Here is a 21704-nt window from a genome sequence, read left to right on the forward strand (position 1 = left end):
TATTCATGTGTGATAGATAGATAGATAGATAGATAGATAGATAGATAGATAGATAGATAGATAGATAGATAGATAGATAGATAGATAGATAGATAGATAGATAGATAGATAGATAGATAGATAGATAGATAGATAGATAGAAGCCAGGTGTATAAGTGCCTCCCCTGTGCATTGACCTTTCTTCAGACCTCTACATTACTAACACACACACACAGACACTCACATCCATCGTCTAAATTCATTATAGATTCATAAGTACCAACATGCCCCCGACCCCTCCTCACCAAGACATCGTAAAGGTCAAGTTCATCTTCCTCAGTATTCTCCCTTTGTCTCACGCCCTTCTCTGCTCATTGTCTCCGGGGGGGCACTGCTGCTGCAACCATAACAACACCAGCCTGTTGCTGCCTGTGTGTATGTGTGTTGACTGCTGAGGGTAGAAGCCAAAGTGATGTGAATACATTTCCATAATGAATCGCGTTCACCTCGGCGGTGAAGTCAATCAAACATACCGGCAAACATTTCTTTGCCACTCCTGAGCAGAGGTTTCCCACCAGATGTTTGATCAAAGGTATCTAAACGGAGATGAGACTGAGTTCACATCGACTGTAATCAAACATTTTCTCAATATCTTGAAGTGCACAATATCAGTACAAGACAGTGTTTTGGTATGACTGAAATTAATATTTAAAAAAAAAAAAATCACTTGCAAACCAAAGTATAGTTTTGTGTTATACTTTACGCAAATAAGAACTAAAAAGAAGAAAAAAGAAGATCCTTGAGGGGAAAATAATGTCTTTTTCAGATGTCTCATTTGCTAATTCTGTTTATTTTCATTGTTACTATTTTCCAGGTTCAAATCATCATGGAGACACAGTCCATTCACGTGAGGACAAAGACGAGGGCAGGTGTCTGGACCTCACACAAGCCACCTGATCCTGGGCCATCTCACTCCAACACCTCACCTCAGGTAAGGGAAACCACAGTGCATTATAATGACGCTGCTATATGATTTATATACGATTTATATTTCATTTAAATGAAAAATGTGAGAAAGTCAGATTGTCCCCAAAATGAATGTTCTTAAGCTTAATTCTCATGAAGAACAAACCCTGTCCTGATGAATGTACTTTTCTTTATCTAATGTTCATGTTCAAACTCTGGTGCTCGTGTTGTCTGCATGTGTATCCTGATACTTTCAATATAATAAAAGCTAAAATGATGAGTAAAATGTTATTCAATCAAAACAATTATTCAACCTATGTCATTTTTGCTGTTTTAAAATGACTGGAAAGCCGCAATTTCCTTTCAAAGTAACAAAGATGAGGAAATCTTTAAGATGCTTTAAGATGGACATTTGAGTATTAAAACTCTACTGTGTAACCCTTTAAATACACTATATGGACAAAAATGTTTGGCCACACCTGTTACAAAGTAATATTGTAAAAAGATACTTGTACTTTCACTCAAGTATCCCTTTTAGGTACTTTTTATACAAGACTGTTTGTCCATTTTCAGATTAGGGACCCTGGAAATAAGTAAGGCAAAAGTTACGCACTGCAGCTTTAACAGTGACAATGAAGCCTGTACTAAAAGACACGGAGCTGCAGTATATCATAAGAAAGGTCAGTTATACTGTAGCTCTGTATATATATATATAGTTTAATATATAGAGTTTTTGATTTTCATACATGTCTAATTTATTTATATGTATACATACATACAAATATACATATATATATATATATATATATATATATATATATATATATATAAACAGGGTGTGATGACACTTCACATGTGAAAGTAAATGCACTATTATTGTCACTGGTACATTTGCTGATAATGAAGGAAAACAAACAATGTTCACACCTCTTTCTCTCTCTCTCTTTATCACACACACACACACACACACACACACACACAGAGCTCGGTGCCCCTGACTGACTGACATCAGGACGGAGAACAGTGACAGGAGGGATGCTCAGGTGTCGGCGGCTCTCTCTCTCGGTGTCTCTCTCTCTCTCTCTCCCTCTTTGAGATCACCTGCCCATGAGGTCCGAGGTCAGTCGACATACATTGTTTTTGCTTTTGCGTGATTTTCAGCAGAACACGTGAGTTTCCTTTGATTTGTCCTGACGTCTCTGTCTGGAGCAAAGTAAGGTGATCATGTTCTGTCCCTCTGTCTGTCTCTCTTTAGTGTCATTAGTCTCAAAATTACAACCGTCTTTATCTATAGACGTACATTCATAGATAAAGACTTTAAAGAAATTAAAATGTGTATAGACTGCGATTAAATTGCCGTTCTTGTCGTTTCCTTTACATTGTGTAATGACGTGCTGTCGTCAGAGGGGTCGCTGTTGTGCTATTTTTGTTCACCCCACAATAACCAGAATAATATAGAACTGCGACAGGTAGAATCGATATGATGCACGGAATGTCTTTGATGTTAGGGGAAAGAAGTCATGACATACAGTATTACTGTGTAAAAAGTCTTAGAGACCACCATTGGATTTGTTGTTTTTTAACATACAGAATAATTAGTTTGTCATCTCATCATTGCAGCACATGCAGAAAATACAGGCAGGAAACGTATGCAGTTTGAATATTACAGATTGTTCCAGGAAAAAAAAAAACCTCTGCAGGTAAATGTGTCAAGTATTTAGTGTGTAACTACCTTCACACTTGGCTTGCTTAAACCTGAACTGAAAGCCAAATTAACGTTACTGGTAAAACCTTTGTTTGTCCTACAATTTCATGTAAAATCATGAAAAATCTATCACAACATGCAGGATAATTTAAGACTTGCTTGAACATTACATACATGTGTTGTATGAGTTAGTCATTAACAGCTTCACATCATTTTAATTCAAATGCCAATGATGAGAGAATTTGACAGACTTTTGCACAGTACTGTATGTTGCCTGAATCCTGTATTTCAGTATCTCTGATGAATAGTTCCGCTTTATGCTGCTTTAAATTTCTGCTTCACCATAAATTGGGTTTTTAGTCCAGTAAATGTACCTTACTGCTGTATTTACAATAGCATCCATATTAACATTTAACCCACACAACATATGTTGGTGTATAAAACAAGATGCGTCATCGTTAGCCATGTAAACAAGCACTGCAAAGCCATCTTGTTTGCTGCCATGCGACGAGTTCACATACTTCTTACATGTTAACGCATCAATAACAATTCAGTGATAGAAAGTAATACTATAATACTAATACTATAACACTGACAGACACCAGTGCTTTTTCTTGTGATACTTTAAGTACAATTGCTGAATGTCTTCTTCAGGAATACTTTTATCTAGTAACACTTCCTTTGGACAAGAACAACATACACATGGTGACCTCTCAGTAAAAGGAATACAAACCAATCTAATTCCAAGCAATTTAAAACAGCCACAGTGGACCAAAATGTACAACTGAGGCTCCAATTAATAATCTTTTTTCTTTGTCTGTTATTCCTTACAACATATAAACATATACAAATGAATTATTAACATATTTGCATATATGGAAAAAGTGCAGTGGCACAAGATTATTGGTCTATCTTGGTCTACACAAACAATGATTTGCATAATATTCATAAACTTAAGTATGCGCTTGTGATGTGACATTTAATCAGCGTAACTTTGCGTAATAATAATCAGAAAATATTAAGATTTAAGAAGCTGAAATACCAGAATGAATTTGAATTTAGTAAATCGATTAATAATCGAGTAATTGTTTCAGCCCTACACAGATGTAAAGTTAGAAAAAGCAAAACATATTTTTCACACTTTTCCCCCAATTTAATGTTTTATCTAGTATGAAAGTAGTCGTCATAAAGTAGCTGTACATAAAAATAGACCTGCAAGGTATTTTATGTGTATGTCATACACGCTTGCATAATCATATTTAAAGTAAAAATGATTTAAAGTAAAATACTTGATTAATTGGTTAGTTGTTTGGTCAATAAAATGTCAGGTTGTATAAAAAATATAGAATAGTATTCACCAAACTTGAAAACCAAAATTATTCAGTTTTAATTTAAGTTTTTTTGTTATATGGAGCAAAAAACACAACCCCCAAATATTTACATTTAAGAAGCTGAAAAATCAGAAAAGTTGTGTGAACTCTTTAAGAAAACATTCAAACTAATCAACCCATTATCAAAATAGTTGACGGTTTAAATCGATTAATAATCGAGTAACTGTTTCACATTTTCCCTCAGTTCAATATTTTATCTGAAAATAGTCGTCATGCAATACATAAAATAGACCTGCATTGTAATTCATATACGTAAAATACGCGTGCATAATACATTTGTACATTGTGGTGTTGCTATTCAGTGTAACTTCGCGTATTACTGATCTATAAATACGTCCACACAGCGTGTGTCGCTTCTATTCGCTGCAGTTCTATAAACGTGCTACAGGCTACACACCGCACGGCGTTTGCGCGCACGCACGTATTCTCTCGCTCGGTATTATTGAAACCAGCCACCATGGGGAGTTGAGGACAAGACAACGGCTCGTTTTCGTGGATATTTGATTTTGGGAAACTATCCATATGCTGCGTTTTGGAGCACACAGTTCGCGCCAGTTTCCCCAATGCAGCGGAATACGGGGACCGGGCTTCCAGAGACGGTAGGACGGACACTTTGGTAGAAAACACGGGACCTTAACGCACCTAGCTAAGCTAGCCAGCTAGCAGGCTAACCCAAACTAGCTGGCACTGTAGCCAGCAGAGTGGAAAACGTGCCCCCGCTTTCTTGTTTTTGTTTCATATCAAATCGCCAGATTTGTAGGAGTTAGTCAGCTGGAAAGTTTGCGCCGCTTATGTGTGACTTTGCTCGGCACGATATAGCGTACAGAGTACGCCAGTGTGGAAGTGTTTTGCGTGCAGCAGGCCCGTCTTGTGTGGTTGTAGAGTTTGTTTCTGTACCCATCCCCCCATCGTCTTTGCAGGCCAAGATGAATGAGATTCTCACGTTTAAGCGCTGGCATCGGTGGAAGTTGTGGCATTGCTTTGAGGCTAGCTCGCTGTCTTGGCCTGTTAATATTGGCTGCTTATGTGACGGTTTGTGATTTAAAGTATGAGAAGTGAGTTTTGCTTTGACACCCGCAGGCGCTGGGTTTTAAATTCTAATGGAGCTGCTTCACTGACTTCATAAACTTAACTAGTGAACTTGAGTTTGACGATTTACCGACACAGCAGGACGTTGTTGTTGTAGTTTAGCTTGGAAAGATTTGGGAAAGAATGTCGTAGCACACTCTGTCATCTAAATCCAATTCATAGTTTTTAGTCACTAATCACAAACTGTCGCTACTAACAATAAAACACATGCATACAATATTGCGATTTGATCATAAAGTGTTTTCAAATTGCGATTTCAAAATCATTGATTGTCCAGTCCTACATACTGTTAGAGCTGCAACGATTATTCTGTTTTAGTTGTTGTTGTTTTTTTGTTTTTTAAAATAATAATATTTAAAAAATAATTATTAAGAATTGATTTTTCAGTTTAAGTGTGAATATTTGCTCCATTTGACAAAGAAGTCATTAAAACTGAAATGTTTCGGGTTGTGGTCAAAACAAGACTGGAGAACACAATCATAATTGACAGATGAATTTATTATGAAAATAACCATTAGACGTAGCTCTTCACACTAAATATTAGGGCTGACACAATTGCTAAATGAATTGTCAACTGTTTTGATAAGCGATTTGTCATTGGAGTGGTGCTTTTAAGATTTCAAACAGGTTTTCTGATTGTTCAGCTTCTTTAATGTGCATATTTTCGAGTTTCTTTAAGAAATCGTTAAAACTGAATAATTTTGCTTTGTGGACAAAACAAGACATTCGAGAACAATAATTTCCAGGTTTGAAAAACACAGATTTTTGACATTTTCCAAACCAAACGCTGACTCGGTTAATCGAGAAAATTATCGTTAGTTGCAGTTCTATTATATATGTGTTTCTTTCATTCGAGCATATTTTGATTTAATCGTCCACCGTCTTGTTTACATTATTAATTATGTTGCAAATCAAAGTCTGATCACAATTTTACCCAAATCTTTCAGCCCAAGTATATTGTGTATGAAAGTTTTTTTCTTAACAAACCCTATATTTCACATGTTTCATTTCAGCCCTGTCCTGTTTGTAAGCCAAGTTCTTCCCGATTTTCTGTTAAGTTAGACCTCATCTATTCAAGAAGTATGTGCATGAGCCAAGACCAAAAGACTTGAGATAATATTAAACACATTTGATAATTTGATGTTCTCTTAACGTCAAGACTAGAAGAAAGCCTGACGTTGGTTACCACGTTACTTTAAACAATTTTAATGACAGAAGTGTGCCTCAGCAACAGTGTAGTGATGTTATTCTTAAAAAATGTGTCTTGACTATAAAATTATTGGAAGTTATTGCTTGGCACATAAATATTGGCACCAGAAATATTCACATCTAAGCAGCTGAAAAATCTGACAACCTGTTTTAAATCATACATTCATTAATTTTACACTCAAACCAATTCATTGATTTTGAAACAGTTGGCAATTTATTTATGCAATTCATTGTTGCAGCTCTACATAACACATAATGACTTTGATTGACTTTGAATGTTAGTTTTTAAACCTCAAACTAATTTCTCCAGTGAATCATTTTTCATTATCCTTTGAAACCATGATGATGATTTAGGTCAGCCCTTGTCGGAACAGTATATACCTTATTTTTGAATGTGGAAGTAACTATGGGTCCAACTTCCTGTTTTGTTCCTGCACTCCCGTTATTCGCTTCCTTCACTGTGAATGGAGTGGGCCTTTTTTCGTTATATGCTATTCACAACAAAACGAAATGGCGGGTCAGTTCCACATCTGTGTAGTATTACGGGGTGGGGCGACAAAAACGTCGAAGGATATTTTGAATTACTTAGCGCTAGTCACTTGGTGTGGACGGTTGAATAGGTGAATGAACTGAAATAATGAATTAAAACAAGTCGGCAATATAACCAACTACATTTGTTGTTTACACTTAATCATAATTAGCTGTGGTTTTCCCTGTGGCTGCTGATGTCACCTTGGAGGTTTTAACGGCGTTTCAAAGTGTAGCCACTTCTCTGGTAGTTGATTGGTGTTCTGTGATTTGTATTCAAGTCAAACAAACAGACATAGGGACGCCTTGGTTTTCTTCTTCAAATTAAAGGCTTTTAGCCTTACCTCAGAGGTAGGAAAAAAGTGTACACAGTGCTTTGCATCCACATTCCTGTCTTATTTGTGGCTGATGATCGAAAACATTCCAGTTCCTTTAAAGCCTTTCCCATATTCCAGCTGCTGTTATAGCAACCCCTGACTGCACACACGATACTTGTTTTCTAGAAGCAATCTAGAATCTGTCAAAGTTGTTGTCCTGCCTGCTGCATAAAGCTATTACTGACCAGAAATGCCAAACCAATAGTCTCTCTCAACGATAATGACCTCCACTTACATGTTTCTGACAAAAATAAGGTCTATATTATGGATGATATACGATACTCAGTATCGGTCCGATAAGTGGTCAAAATCACTGTACTTCAGTAATGTCAATAATGTTTTGTAACATGTTTCCTCTGTAGCCGTGAGCTTTTGAGCATTTGTTCAGAAAGTAAATGCAGGTAGAATATGGACAGAGTGTCCTAACTGTTTGTGTCTAAGAATCTTAAAAGATTTTAAGCATATTTCTCTAATTATCTCAATGACAGGAACCAGTTATTTTGGTCTGAACAATCATGACGAAAATGATCATACTGTCTAATGCCTATTCTCAATCACTCGCATCTCCTGTAGTTTCTATAGAGACATTAATATAAATCAGCCATAACATTAAAACCTTTTTGTGTCAGTAAAAATACAGCCAAGTGTGAATGTAAAATCCAGTTAATTGAAAATGCCGCGTTTTCACTTATACAGGAAAAAAGTAATGACACTAAAGAAGATAAATATCAGGAAACGTATTACAACACACATTTGTACTTACCTTAGATAATTTTCAAGGGCTAAAAAAACTATTCTGGCAGATACTGTAATAACAGTCTTCTGTCACTATGGGGGAACTTCCACGTTTATGCTGATCAGCCACAGCATTACATCCAGTATCCCTTCTTAATGTTGTGACTGATCAGTGTTTGTATTTCAGTCTTTGTATACATCGGTGATTTGACAGTGAATTGAGTCGGATGTTTTTTATTAGTGTAGAAGTAAAGTTAATTCCTTTGTGTTTGCTCCCACTGCTGAGACTAACCGCTTTTCTTGTTTTTGTCACAGGGTGAATCGTTTGCCAGCAGAATCATTGCTAGAGGCGAAAATCTGACCTCTGCCTTGTGCAATCAGAGACATGAGTGTTGTCAGAGAATTACATGGGATTGGGTTCAGGGGTGGTGGTGGAGTTGTGGCCTCTCTGAACGGCCCAACCCACTTTACTGAGGATGCTCCACGACCCCCTGTTCCTGGTGAGGAGGGTTCTGATGTGGACCCCCCAGTCCAGTCAGCCAGCACCCGTCCGAACACCCTTTCCCAAATCCACGGCTTTCCCCTGTCATCGTCATTGTCTAAAATGGGGGATCCATCAAGTTACACACCCTCCTCATCGTCTGCGACTCCACGTCGCCCTGATCTGGACTTGGGGTATGAACCTGAGGGCTCAGCTTCACCAACTCCACCTTACCTGAAGTGGGCTGAGTCACTTCACTCACTCCTAGATGACCAGGAAGGCATCCAGCTGTTCCGAACCTTCCTGTGCCAGGAAGGGTGTGCGGACCTTCTGGACTTCTGGTTTGCCTGCTCGGGCTTCAGGAAGACGAGCCAAGAGAAGAGGGCAAAGCTGGCCAAGGCCATCTACAGGAAGTACATTGTAGACGGAAGTGGGATTGTCTCCAGGCAAATCAAAGCAGCCACCAAGAGTTTCATCAGAGACTGTGTGGGAAAGCCGCATCCAGACCCTGCTATGTTTGAACAGGTATTTAAAACATTGATTTCATGTTTGTCAGGGTTCCAAATAACTGCAGTGAATGTTGGATGTAATGGCCCATTTAAAGATTTGGCAATTCAGGCTGAAGTGCAAAGCACCATTGCTGAGTGGTGGTACTGCTTGTGTAGACTGAATTTGCCATAAATTATACACTTCTTTAGTTTAAAAATGTACCAAATTGAATTTTATTTGGTGTTTAGGGCATAAAGTAACAGTCCTATATTTGTCGAATACGAAATTGTCCCTGACAAACCATGTTCAATAACTGCATTGCTCTACATGCACTACAGCAGAGATAGGCAGCGTTTTCTTTTCCAGAGGGCCAAACTGACATTAATGAAGCCTCAAGGAAATGGTTATAAAGAAATACAAATCATTAAACCCATCTGTTACACTAGAAAAGTAAAAATGTTGACACCTTTTGTTTCCTGAGACTATTTAAAAATGAAAGTCTGGCTGTGTTTCACTCGTTGACCCTCTTATGACCATCACGATATTCAGGCTGTCTGAACATTTTTTTGATAATTTCACAGCCATTAAATCAAGATAAATCCAATGAGTGAGTGCTTCTGCTCCTTTTTCCAAGATTTTTTCAAGACTAGTTATTCTACCATTTAGGAATTTCGGTACTGAGAAGCTGACTTCACAAACGTGTGACACGCTGGTGAATCTTGTCTGTTATTGGACTGGCGGTTTCTGAATTTTCTAGATTTCACAAACATTCCAGAAGTCATGGTAATGAGAACTACGCATGCCAAATCCTGTCGGTGACAACAGGATGGTAACCAAAGGGTTAAATGCTTTAATGTTAATCTGTCACTGAAGCTGAGCAAGATTTAACTTGAGGGTGAAATTAAATTGGGTTGCGGGCTGATTTTGGCCCCTCAGCCTTATGTTGCCCATGAATGTACTACAGAAAGGGGGGGGGGGTAAGCCTATTTTACCATTGACGACACCAACTGCAGACGGAACAATACAACAGCCCAACAGGCTGAAGTTTATTTACTTACTGCATGTTATCCCGTATTAAATCCCTAGTATCCCTTACTAAAGGAGAGTATTGATTTCAAACTTATTGTGAGCAACATGGAGTGAATCGTTAATTCATTTTTGCTGGGAGGTACTGTAAAAAAAATCACTGCAAGCAAACAATGAGAATGCAGGTGCCCTAAGGTAAAACTTACAATAAACCTCACACCGCAGATACTTCAAGCACTGGGCCTTTATATCAGTACACAAACATTCTTAGTGGATGGAAATTGGACTGACGGTGGTACAGGCTTTTAGCTAGGATTTTTTTAGAGCCCCCCCCCCCCCAAAAAAAAGATTGTGGACATGTGGAGCTTGTCTCGCAAGTAATGGCAAGTAACTCAAAATGGAAAAAGACAAAAATTGTTATGCCAATTTTGTCACAATTTATTATTATTGTTATTATTATTATTAATAATAATATTAATAATAATAAATGTTGTTGTTATGGCTGGGACTGTCTGTACTTGCCTCACTTAAGTCAAGGCATTGCAATTATAGAGGGTGCCCCCCAGCGCACCGCCCCTGCTGACTAATCAGGATCCGTGTAAATCTTAGTAAAACGTGTTGACAGATTCTCAAGAGTGCACTTTTCATTGTTTTCACTCCGTGGTCTCAATCTTTGTATAGAAGACGCTTTAGCGCTGTAATTAAGGGAATAACAGATTCATCAGATGCGCTGATCTCTTTAGTTAACTGCTCAAAGAGAGAGAGAGAAGAGTTCTGTCGCAGGGAGTTCATTATCTGCGCTGCAGCAAAGTTTCGCTTTTGCGCAAAGAGACTTTCCAGCATTTACTAGGTGCTGTTCCACCGTGTCCTCACATCTTGTTGGAATCGTTTTATTGGTGTTCCAAACTGATCTTTTGTGGCCAGCACGTGCCTGTCTATGCCCGCGCGTCATCACATCGTTTTAGTGGTTACCGAGGAAAACATAGGACGTCTTTTGGGCGTCCCAAATTTACCGTTGGTAAATTGACCAGACTGTCTCCCGTTGATACAAACAATGCTCTTTGTGTGATTGGCCCCTAGCAACAGGCTGTAACACTTATACATAAATAACAGACAGCTGAATGTCGACAGTGACCAATCAAAATTGAGTATTCAACCAAGATGTGCAATAAGTCACGATGGCTAACGTTATGCCTTCCTATTTTTTTGTAAATGTAAAACTAGTTTTAATTCTTAATAAACAGAATAATAATTGTTGACAGGTTACTCGACTACCAAAATAATTGTTAGTTTCAGCCCTCCATGTATGTATGATGTTCTCCGAGCTGGGCTGAACGTCTTTACCTAAGGTTTCTGTGTTCTGACTATCATTCACCATATTGTCAGAACAATAATACTGCAATATATATACTGCATATATATATTGCAGTATGATTTTCTTCTATGTCAGTACAACAGTGGTATCATTATAAAGTTCATACATGGGGCAAACACACTTTGAGACACATCATTCCTACAAATGTTATACCTCACATGGGTGAAATGTTTACTGTCCATAAAAGTAGTTCAAAACCACAGTAAACTGTGTTATCGTGATGGCATTTTTGCCCGTACCGTCAAGCCTTAGCTCATGTAATCGGAAAGTAGGTGTAGTGCAGGTGGCACGTTAAAGGCACATATGTATGTTTTCTTGTTTTAAGGTTTTCTGTGCCCTCTTTCAGCCTAATCTCAGATTTTGTTTTCATTTGGTACTTGGTAGGAACTGTCAATCCACGTACAGTATGAGACTTTACAGGTCTTGTTTACAGAGACTTGAGTCTCCTGACTTACACACCAGAGAAACCAAAAACATCCAACTTAACTTACCTTTGCAAAATCATGCGTAGTAATGCAAGTTTTTTTTCAGATTGAATGCCAGTGTTGGTTTAACACACTCCTGAGTCAGAATGGGCAGGTTATGAAAGTGTTGGTAATATTAGGTATAATATGCTGTGCTGTACTAATTATAGTGGCCCCATTTCACTTACCACTTGTTTCCTTTTTTCCAGGCCCAGACGGAGATCCAGGCCATGATGGAGGAGAACACCTACCCTTTGTTCCTTAAGTCAGATCTGTACCTGGAGTACACACGAACAGGAGGAGAGAGCCCCAAACCTAACCCCAGTGATCAGAGTCCTTCATCGGGGCCAGCCAAATCTGTGCCTGCATACTTACCCACACTCGCTGAGGATGAGGAGTGGAGGTGAGATGAGGTTTAATGTAGCATCACAAAGCCATTACCTTTTTGACATGCTCGGTGCAACAATGAAAACATTTTTTTTCATAATGTGTAAAAACAATTGTTAATGCTTCTATTGATCCTAGGTGTGGGGGAGGAGGCGGGAGGGAGGCAGAAGAAGAGAAAGATGAGGAGGAGTGTGGAGACACACCAGCTGGCAGGCTGACGCAGAGCCTGTTGATGCAGACGGCACCGCAGAGAGTCACGGTTAACAGGAGGAGACAGGACAGCAGAGAGTACAGGTGTGTGTCCATGTCACAGTTCTTTAGCTCTAATAGTTGTGATGATGTTTTTAATGTGATCAATTTCATGGTTTTTCCTCTTTTATACCACTTGAACTCTACACCAGTGACATTTACCCTTCTTACATTTATTTAATTACAACTCTGATAATATCACATTATTCGTTTGCAATGCTGAGTCTGCTATTCCCAACCCCTTTTCCTGTTTCCTTAATTGGCGCATTGTGAGCTTCCACTCATGGTTCTTCTTCTGCCTTTGATCTGATAATAAACAATTTTATGTGGAATGTATGAGGGCTCACTCAAACTGTTGACTTTAATCTGCCTTCTCAATTTATTTCCTATGGGAGAAAAATAGCAGGAAATATTTGAATATATTAAAAATATTAAAAATTTTAATAAATAAATAGAAATGGTTGGAGAATGTCCTGAACAGGCTGAATGTTTGATGTACAAATAGTTGACATCACTGGAGAATAGTGGAAGTGAGACATACCGACAAATCTGCCTGCCTTTCATCATAGGAAAAGTTGTTCTTTAATGTTCTTTGAACTGCTGACAGAAACATATTTTCCTGTTGAGGGCAGTATTGCAACTCTTGGTGTACAGCCTGCTTGGGAAGAAGAATTTGAGAAATGTTGTTTTGCCCGTTTCATTTTCTGAATAATACCGGTTTCTTAAAACTAGCAGAAAGCAAACCTGCTGCATTAAAAGGAGCCAAACATGCTGAAGTCAGTGAACTTGTGTTAACGATGAATCATTGTATTGTGAAATGTGTATCATCACTTAAATTGTGCTCATTGCATTGAAAATCTTTCACAGACCATGGAGGGAGCCAGTGAACCCATACTACGCAAACATGGGCTACGCTCGCGCTCCAGCGACCAGTGCCAATGACAGTGAGCAGCAGAGCATGTCGAGTGATGCCGACACACTGTCGCTGACCGACAGTAGTGTGTAAGTACACACAGAACTGCTGCACACACTGTGCTACACAACTGCTCAATAATGACATCGTCAACAACAGTAATGCCTCCTCATGGTCTGCTTTTGATGGTTGTTTATTTGTGTCTGGGCACAGAGATGGTATTCCTCCATATCGATATCGGAAGCAGCATCGTAAAGAGATGCATGAAAGTGCCAAAGCCAATGGACGTGTGCCCCTACCTCATATACCTGTGAGTTAAACAGACACTGAACGCATCATGTCATCATGTGCAACTGCTTTCATGTAGCAGTGACATAGGATTTGTTAACCCACCTGTTACAGGCAATAACTGCAGCTGTTGCAGTTATTGCTGAGGGTGGGTAACAAACATCTCTACCCATTTTGTTTGTTTTATCTCTACTGTAACAGCTCTATACAATTCCCTCATCTGAAATGTATTATTTACTTTTAATTGACATATTTTGCTATTATATACTGTATTAGCAACAGCTATGAATAGGATTTTATCTCATCTAATTTTGCTCTTGTGTCTATGCAGCGCACGTACCGCATGCCAAAGGATATCCACGTAGAGCCTGAGAGGTTTGCAGCAGAGCTCATCAGCAGGCTGGAGACAGTTCTCAGAGAGAGAGAGGCTCAGGAAAGACTCGAAGAAAGGCTGAAGAGAGTACGACTGGTGAGTGCAGGGATGGGTGTGTGGTTCTCATTAGATAGATACAACAACACTTTGTTTGATAGTGATACACACCAAATAGCAGCAGGGCAAAATGTGTACTACAGACATCACATAATTAACAGTGTGTGTGTATTTGTATTTGTTACTTCGGACCTTTTCTGGCATAAACTCCAATAGCCAATAGCCCTCATGTGGACCAAAACATGGTCTTATATTCCAAGGAACTAGTTAAGTTTAGCGCTTAAAAGATTGGAATGGGTTAGCGTTAGGCATTAACTGGTTATGGTCAAGGTTAGTGATACTGTAAATATGGAGAATGCTATACTTGAATTATATCTTAATAAATTCCGAGTGAAATGACCTAGGATTGTAATTAATTAGGATTGTTTACCCATGAAGCTTAAATGGAAATCACAAATACATGGCAAAATGTTGACACTAAAAATATGTATAAACACGGGTAGTTTTTAATGTAAATATAAATAGCATTGTTTATCTGTATTATCCCTGCAGGCTAGTTTATTTTATTTGTTGTATATGCTGTTATTGCCAGTTAGAATTTTTCTTCTGCATTCCTAACAGGAAGAAGAGGGGGACGATGCTGACATCTCCGTGACAACCTCCATGTCTTCTCATAGCATACCACTCCCCCTCCCCTCATCATTTCCACCTCTCTATGGAGCCCGTTATTCAGAGACCACTGCTAACACAGCAACAGTCCCCAACTTTGGTGGCCTGGTTGCCATGGAGGATTCCCAGGACGATGACCCAGAGTCGATTTTGGATGAACATGTGTCACGTGTAATGAAAACACCAGGCTGCCAGTCGCCAGGGGCAACCAACAGCACCTTAGGTGGAGGAGGGGGTCGACACACTCCTCCCAAATCCTCACGCTCACCTGATGGCGGGATTGGACCACCTCATTACCCTCCTCACCGAGGGGGAGGTCACAGTCTACCTGCTGCCGGGGTTAAAGGTAAGAGGCTGTGGAGGAGCAGGAGAGAGGCAGGGTGAAAGAGAGAGAGAATGTACTAAACACACTGTCTACTCAATTGCTGCTTGACAGTATTTCCTGTGTGACTCAATATATTAGTGACAAACACTTGTTCCCGACCTATTAAATTGCTTTTGGATGGCAATGTTTTTGTTGCTTGTAATGATGAAACATTTGACTCAGTCCAGCAGTGTCAGTATTGAAGTCAGGCTTGTGTTCCACGAAGAGCTGCTTCACATCATCGCATGCGCATACATGCCCACGGTTCCCTTCATACTTAAACCAAGGGTCTGCCTCAGTCTAGCCTTCTATGCATGCAAACTCAAGTTCCGTTTTAGTGGTGGAGATTTCTCACCAGGCGTTCACTCACTTTGTGAGTTTTACATATCTGGGTACCAGCGGATTTCCTCATGTGACCTCAAGCAAGTTTCCATGGTTTCTGTCTTCTTCTGGTCTCCTATGACCAAAAGAAGAGTGTGCCACTAACTGGACTGGAATGGGTTCATCCTGGGACCCTGTACCTCGGCACACATTTAAATTTAGAAAATATGGCCCAGGTTCTTAAACAGGTTCAGATTCATTATGAACAGATGTGCACCTATATGACGGAGGGGAATAAGATGCATTGGATTTGGCATCCATGTAGTTTGGTTTGTTTGTTGGATTAATTAATAATTTTGATTGACTTTTAAGAGAAGATAAGATGATTCTTTTCTTAGTCTTGCAATGGGGAAAATTGCATTGTTGCTGCAGCAAAGATGGTCAGTGTGAAGGTAATAAATAATAAACAAACATACATCTATGAATGTACAATGTAGAAAATTATTAGCTGATAAGATATTAAAAATATAGAATTTGCAGTACAAATGGTGAGGAAACCAGAATATACAGCATGTATAGCAGTGAGCTTGATGCTGCACTTTGTAAATTACACTGGTGATATTGCACATGGTATGAAGTGGCATGAGGTTGTGTGTGAGAGCAGTGCTTGTTGTACAACAGCAGGAGGAACGTCCAGATATTTAGGATGTTTCAATCACTCCAGGAGTTGCCTAGTGCTGTGAGGGTGTCCATCATAGATGATATCAGATCATTCTATTCTCACCCACCACCCCCACTGAATCAAGTGCCCCAGGACCGAGCTGGCCTTTTTTCATTTTGTCCAGCCTCTTTGCTGTTGTAGAATCATCAGAGGTGACGGGAGCGGGAGCCGCCTGGAAAAGTCTGCTGTGTACAGGGTTATGAGGGACAGAACCAGAACCATTCCTGTGGGGCCCTTGCACTGCAGGCTGCCATATCTGACACACAATCCAGAATCCTCCCATACTGGGGTGGATTGGTCAGATAATCCACAGATCCACTACAGCTTGCTCCAGTGTGTCCTTTAGAAATGCTGGATAGATGATGTTCAAAGCATTGGACAAATATATGATATGATAGAATATCACCTGCACTATTAGGTTAGGGTTGTGATCTATATTATTTAATTCTGTTGTTTAGGTTTTCTGGTGTGGAAATACCACATTTCCAGTGTGCTGCTGTTGGTCTTGAATAAAGCTACAGCAACCTGGTATGTCACCAATTACCTTAATGTCTTTGTCAGGTGTGCATCACCATAAGCAGCTGTACCACCACAGAGGACGAGAAGGACAAGAGGAGACAGGCTCTAGGTCTCAGCCCAACTACGCGTTTAATGGAGACCCCTCTGGCCAGTATGCAGGTAGAAGTCGTAACTACGCTGACGGAGCTGGAGCCAGCACGCTTGAGGGAATGGGTTACAGGTAAGCTGGTGTGACTGTGTGTGCTGATGTTTGTCACAGCTGTGTTACTGCTCTCTTTTACATAAATGAGTTCATCTTTTGTATGTGACCCATTCGTTTTGCAGTAGTAAAGGCAGCACATTATCGCGGCGAGGATGTAAGAAGGCTTCAGAGACGTCAGGCAAAGGTGATGAGAGTGGGCGTGTTGCTGAGACCCAGGTGCCAATAGAGGATCTGGAGAGAAACCAGAAGATCCTGCAGTGGATGATGGAAGGGGAACGACAAAGGAGAACCACCCATGGGTGAGTCTATCCACGATCAGTGCATCCACCTGGGGGGAAAAAACGTACGTTGAAAAAAGCTTTATAGCTCTGCCGATAATCCCTTGTGGCCTTTATTACTCCAAACTTAACCTTTTTACCTTTACACATACTCCTTCCCACCCATCCATCCATCTGCTGATCCCAGCTGACAAAGAGCGAAAGGCGGGTACAACCTCGACAGGTCGCCATTCCATCACATGGCCACATAAAGACAAATAACCATCCACTCTCACCTACAGCCAAGAGTGTCCAATTTGCCTAATTTCCAAATCTGCATGTCTTTAGACTGGAGGGAAACCAGAGAAACCTGAGAAAACCCATGCACACACGGAGAGAACATGCAAACTACATGCAGCTGGCTGCAAAGTCAAGAGTGCTTACCATAACACCATCCATTATTTTTAATATAATATACTATAAAATAAAACTGTATATTAATTTATGAAAACATATATACTATAAAATAAAACTATTACATTTATGATATAATATTGTGTACATATTTTATTTTGGATTCACCAAATTTTACTAGATATGCAAGGTTTTTTGTAAACCGGGTAACGAGCACTGCACCCCTTAACAAAATGCGGATTTAGCTTAGGATGCTATTCATTGCTACTTTACACTTGGGATGGGTACCCAACTATTAGTTTTATTATGCGTATTATTAAGCGTTGATGTTAACGGAATAAGACACAATCAGTTTGTGTACGATGGATTTCTGCTGTTACCAGTCCTGAGGAGATATCTGCTTGTTTCTATGCCTATGTAGAGGAGTGGGGCTCGCTGCCTGTCACACACAGAAGCACAGAGGCTGTAGGTGTTTCACACAGAGACATAGACCTGCTGCTAAGAGAAATTAAAATGTTTCTGATTCATCAGAAGTTACGCTGATAATGGTGCTTGCTTCAAATGCAATATGACTTTAGCTTGTATTAGCTTTCCTGCTTAGCTTATAGACTGTGGTCGGAAATCACATGGGCTCCTGTCCTCCAGGACAGAAGCTGTAGCTGCTTCGAGCTGACACTTACTTTTACAAGTGAGTGAAGAACATACAGCCATTCAGCTTCATCAGAAGGAGTCATTTCTTCCAAAAAGCATTGAACATTTCACATTAGAGACTTTGTCCCGGCTAAAGGCAACACTGTCTGGTCACAACTGACCTTCCCTTTCTTGCTCAAGAGACACACACACACACACATACACTCACAGACCAAGCTCCTAAAGGTACCTCGGCAAAGAGTACAAAAAGTAAGAATGAAACATTCTCATTCAGACAAACAACGCACAGTGTTCGACAGCTTAGTCTGTAGCGTGTCTCCGGTGTCCCCTCTACCTCCAGTTTGTTATGCTAGCAGGAACCTACGAAGTGTCAGTTAAGTGAATATAATGATTAGTCGAGTAAGAAGATAATCTATCTGTGCATGAATTCTTTCTGAAATTATATGATCAAGTTATTCAGATAATCGATAAATATGTAATTTATCGATTGAATCTGAGCACAGACCTCCTTCAAGTAAGTACATATGTTGAATTCATCATTCACATATCACAAGTTCACCATTGAGGCTGGTGTAAATGTAGCACTGTGACACGGAACAATCAAACTCTGGTTCATCACTGGTGTGAACTCTACAGACACATTTGACTGGAAGCAAAGTGTTAAATGGATACTACTTCAGTGTTCTCTTCTACATCTGCAAGTGAGGAGAAGGGAGAACCTGGTAGAGAGTGAGAACAGCACACCCATCTCTTTCTCGTCATCTTCCAAACTAGCATATTTAGCAGAGCATCATCACAAATCCGCGGACTCCGTAGGCAGTAGGATGAGGGAAACACCTGCAGTTCAGGTCCCTCTTGCCCACGGGCCAAATACAGCAGCGAGTCAGTTGTTTCTCAGCACTTCTGGTTACATGTACATGGTTACTTGCAGAGAAGGATGGATGCAGTTTAAAGGTATTAGTCCTGTGACTTTGTTCTGACTATCAGCAGTTCTCCTCCTGGTTCTCTCAGCTCCCACCACGGCCACTGGTGGCTCATCACCAGTGCAGGAAATTGTGTGGGATTTATAATTTGTTGTTCAACTCAAGATTGTTTGTGTTTTATTATTTGTATTATTATCAAGTTCTCCTTTCATCCTCTTCCTCTGCTTTTTCCCCCCCAGCGGCAGCACCAGTAGCTCCAGGAGGACGGGAACCAGCAGTGAGTCACCACGACCAACTTCAGTGGAGCGACCTGGAGCTGTACATCCATGGGTCTCTGCACAGCTGCGTAACAACTCCTCATCAGTGTCAGCTGCTATCCCTGGGTCATCGTCCTCCCAGGTTCAGCCCTCACACCCATTCATTCAGGACCCAGCTATGCCCCCCAACCCAGCTCCCAACCCCCTCACCCAGTTAGAGGAGGCTAGGAGGAGGCTGGAGGAAGAGAGGAGGAGGAATGCACTACCACAGGCAAAGCAGAGGTCCGTTGGCAATCAGTTTTTTTGTTTACTTGTATATTTATTTCTTAAAATTTTAAAATACATTTTCCTCAGGTGTGCCTGTTATTAATGGGTCTTGTTCTTTTTCAGGCACAAGTCTGGAAAGCGCCAATTGTGTGAGAACATGACAGTCGCTTACTACTTCTGTGGAGAGCCAATCCCATACAGAACATCAGTCAAAGGCCGGGTGGTGACTTTGGGCCAGTTCAAGGAGCTGCTTACCAAAAAGGGCCACTATCGGTAAAAACATGTTATGTATTTATTTGGTAATTTGTATGAAAATGTCCATTGATTTCCTCAGAATCATGACAGCTCTCAAATATTGATTAAGAAATGCAGATAAAAATAGAAATCAAATCACATATAGAAATCAAGTGCAGTGCATGTAGTTGAGAATGTACTAGAATTAATGACGGCTCTTATTTGTACAGGTTCTACTTTAAGAAAGTGAGTGACGAGTTTGACTGTGGTGTAGTGTTCGAGGAAGTCCGCGATGATGACGCCATCTTGCCAATCTTTGAGGAGAAGATCATCGGGAAGGTTGAGAAGGTTGACTGAAATGTGGGAAATGGAAGACTAAACAGAATTGCGAAAAAAATAATCATTTTAAAAGGAGATTGAACGAGAACATTTGGGTGGGATGGAAGCTCAGCTGTGTGAAAATGGAAGAAGGAAAGTAGAAAGGTGGATGGAGCAACGTGTAACAGGATGGAGTTTGTGCTGCATGGTAGAAGCTCAAGTATTAAGCAGATGGTTATTTTTATGGAATATCTGGATATCTGCGACAGCGCCTGGATCAAACTCGCATCAAGTGAAGATGCTGGTCAGACTAAACAGCCGCAAAGGAAAAGAACATAAATTATTTAACCTGTCTTGTCTCCACTGTGGATATTCAAGGAGGGCTGTTAAAATCTGGTATCTGACCAGTCTTCACTGTGATGATGGAACGGGGTGAGGACTGCTGGAAGCAGAGAGGATAAAGTCGTCTTCCACATATGCTCTGGGGGAGTCTGTCCTCCGTAGACCATTACGATGCTGCTACATTACCATGGAAACTCTTCAATCGGTGCTCGGGACAGTAAAGAAAGCAGTCTTGTTCCATTCGGGAGTGTCACTGCCTTTTGCTGTCTCTGTTCCTCATCAGCTGGAGACACGAGGAGAGGACAGAGGATTTTAGGGAGTGGAACTTTTCGGCTGTTTCTCCTCTCATTGACTTCACAGCCTCAAAACTAATAATTTCTCACCCTTGATTCCTAGATGTCATGTTGTGATCTCACATCCACATTTTCAGACAACAGTTCTCTACATAACTTGTTTACCAAAGCTACATATTTTTGATAAAGACGAGTATCCTAGCTACTTGTTTTCATTTTATTTGAATTGTATATGTACAAGGCAGGTACTATTACTTACTAATGCAGCCTAATTTCGTCATATCTCAACCTAATTTTGTATTATTTTGTATGTTTTGAAGCTAGATCATTAGTCATTTCAGGGCAGCCGTTTTGTTTTTCTTTCCTCTAAACCACATCCATACACCTCAGTTCTGTACTGTTTACGATTTCGATCATTCACTTGTTGTTCTACTGCGTGATAGATTTTAAACATTGGATTTTTTTTTTCCACTCGTAAAACTTGCACACTAAAGGTGTGGAGACTTTGACAACAGTATCTGTTGTTTTTAGTGGCTCTCTCACTGAAACCCTCTCAGTGATCTTGTAACTTTTCTGCTATGTCAAGAGACTGTGTGAGAAACTCCGAGCTCAGTCTAGGTGCCTGCCTGCCTGCCTGCCTGCCTCCTTCCCCGTCTGCCTGGCCAGTGCCATTACTATCTAGAATTCACATTCGTAAGCGTATTTGTGAGAGTCCGAATTGGTCTTGTATGTCTGAACTCAGCCAAAGAGCATATTGTACATCCTTAAAGCCTACATGCGCGTGTCTGTGCAGTCCAAGTCTTTTTTTTCTTCATGAGCTGAAAGGAATCTCTCCTTCCTCCTGCATATTCTCAAACTTCAAACTTTGCAG

At 40.1% G+C, this 21704-nt stretch overlaps 1 protein-coding gene across 1 annotated transcript; it reads left to right on the forward strand.

Moving 5' to 3' along the window:
* The first annotated feature begins 4506 nt into the window (after positions 1-4506).
* On the forward strand, positions 4507-21165 carry LOC310943546 (axin-1-like). The gene is given in 14 exon segments (XM_083909145.1): positions 4507-4640; positions 8295-8402; positions 8404-8985; positions 12024-12217; positions 12340-12495; positions 13318-13452; positions 13577-13673; positions 13983-14120; positions 14703-15096; positions 16718-16895; positions 17000-17176; positions 19362-19661; positions 19770-19919; positions 20111-21165. Coding segments are annotated over 14 exon segments (2772 nt in total). The 5' UTR covers positions 4507-4604; the 3' UTR covers positions 20238-21165.
* The last annotated feature ends 539 nt before the right edge of the window (positions 21166-21704 follow it).

This window comes from Microchirus variegatus, assembly GCF_963457635.1.
Source record: "Microchirus variegatus genome assembly, chromosome: 23".
Lineage (NCBI taxonomy): Eukaryota > Metazoa > Chordata > Actinopteri > Pleuronectiformes > Soleidae > Microchirus > Microchirus variegatus.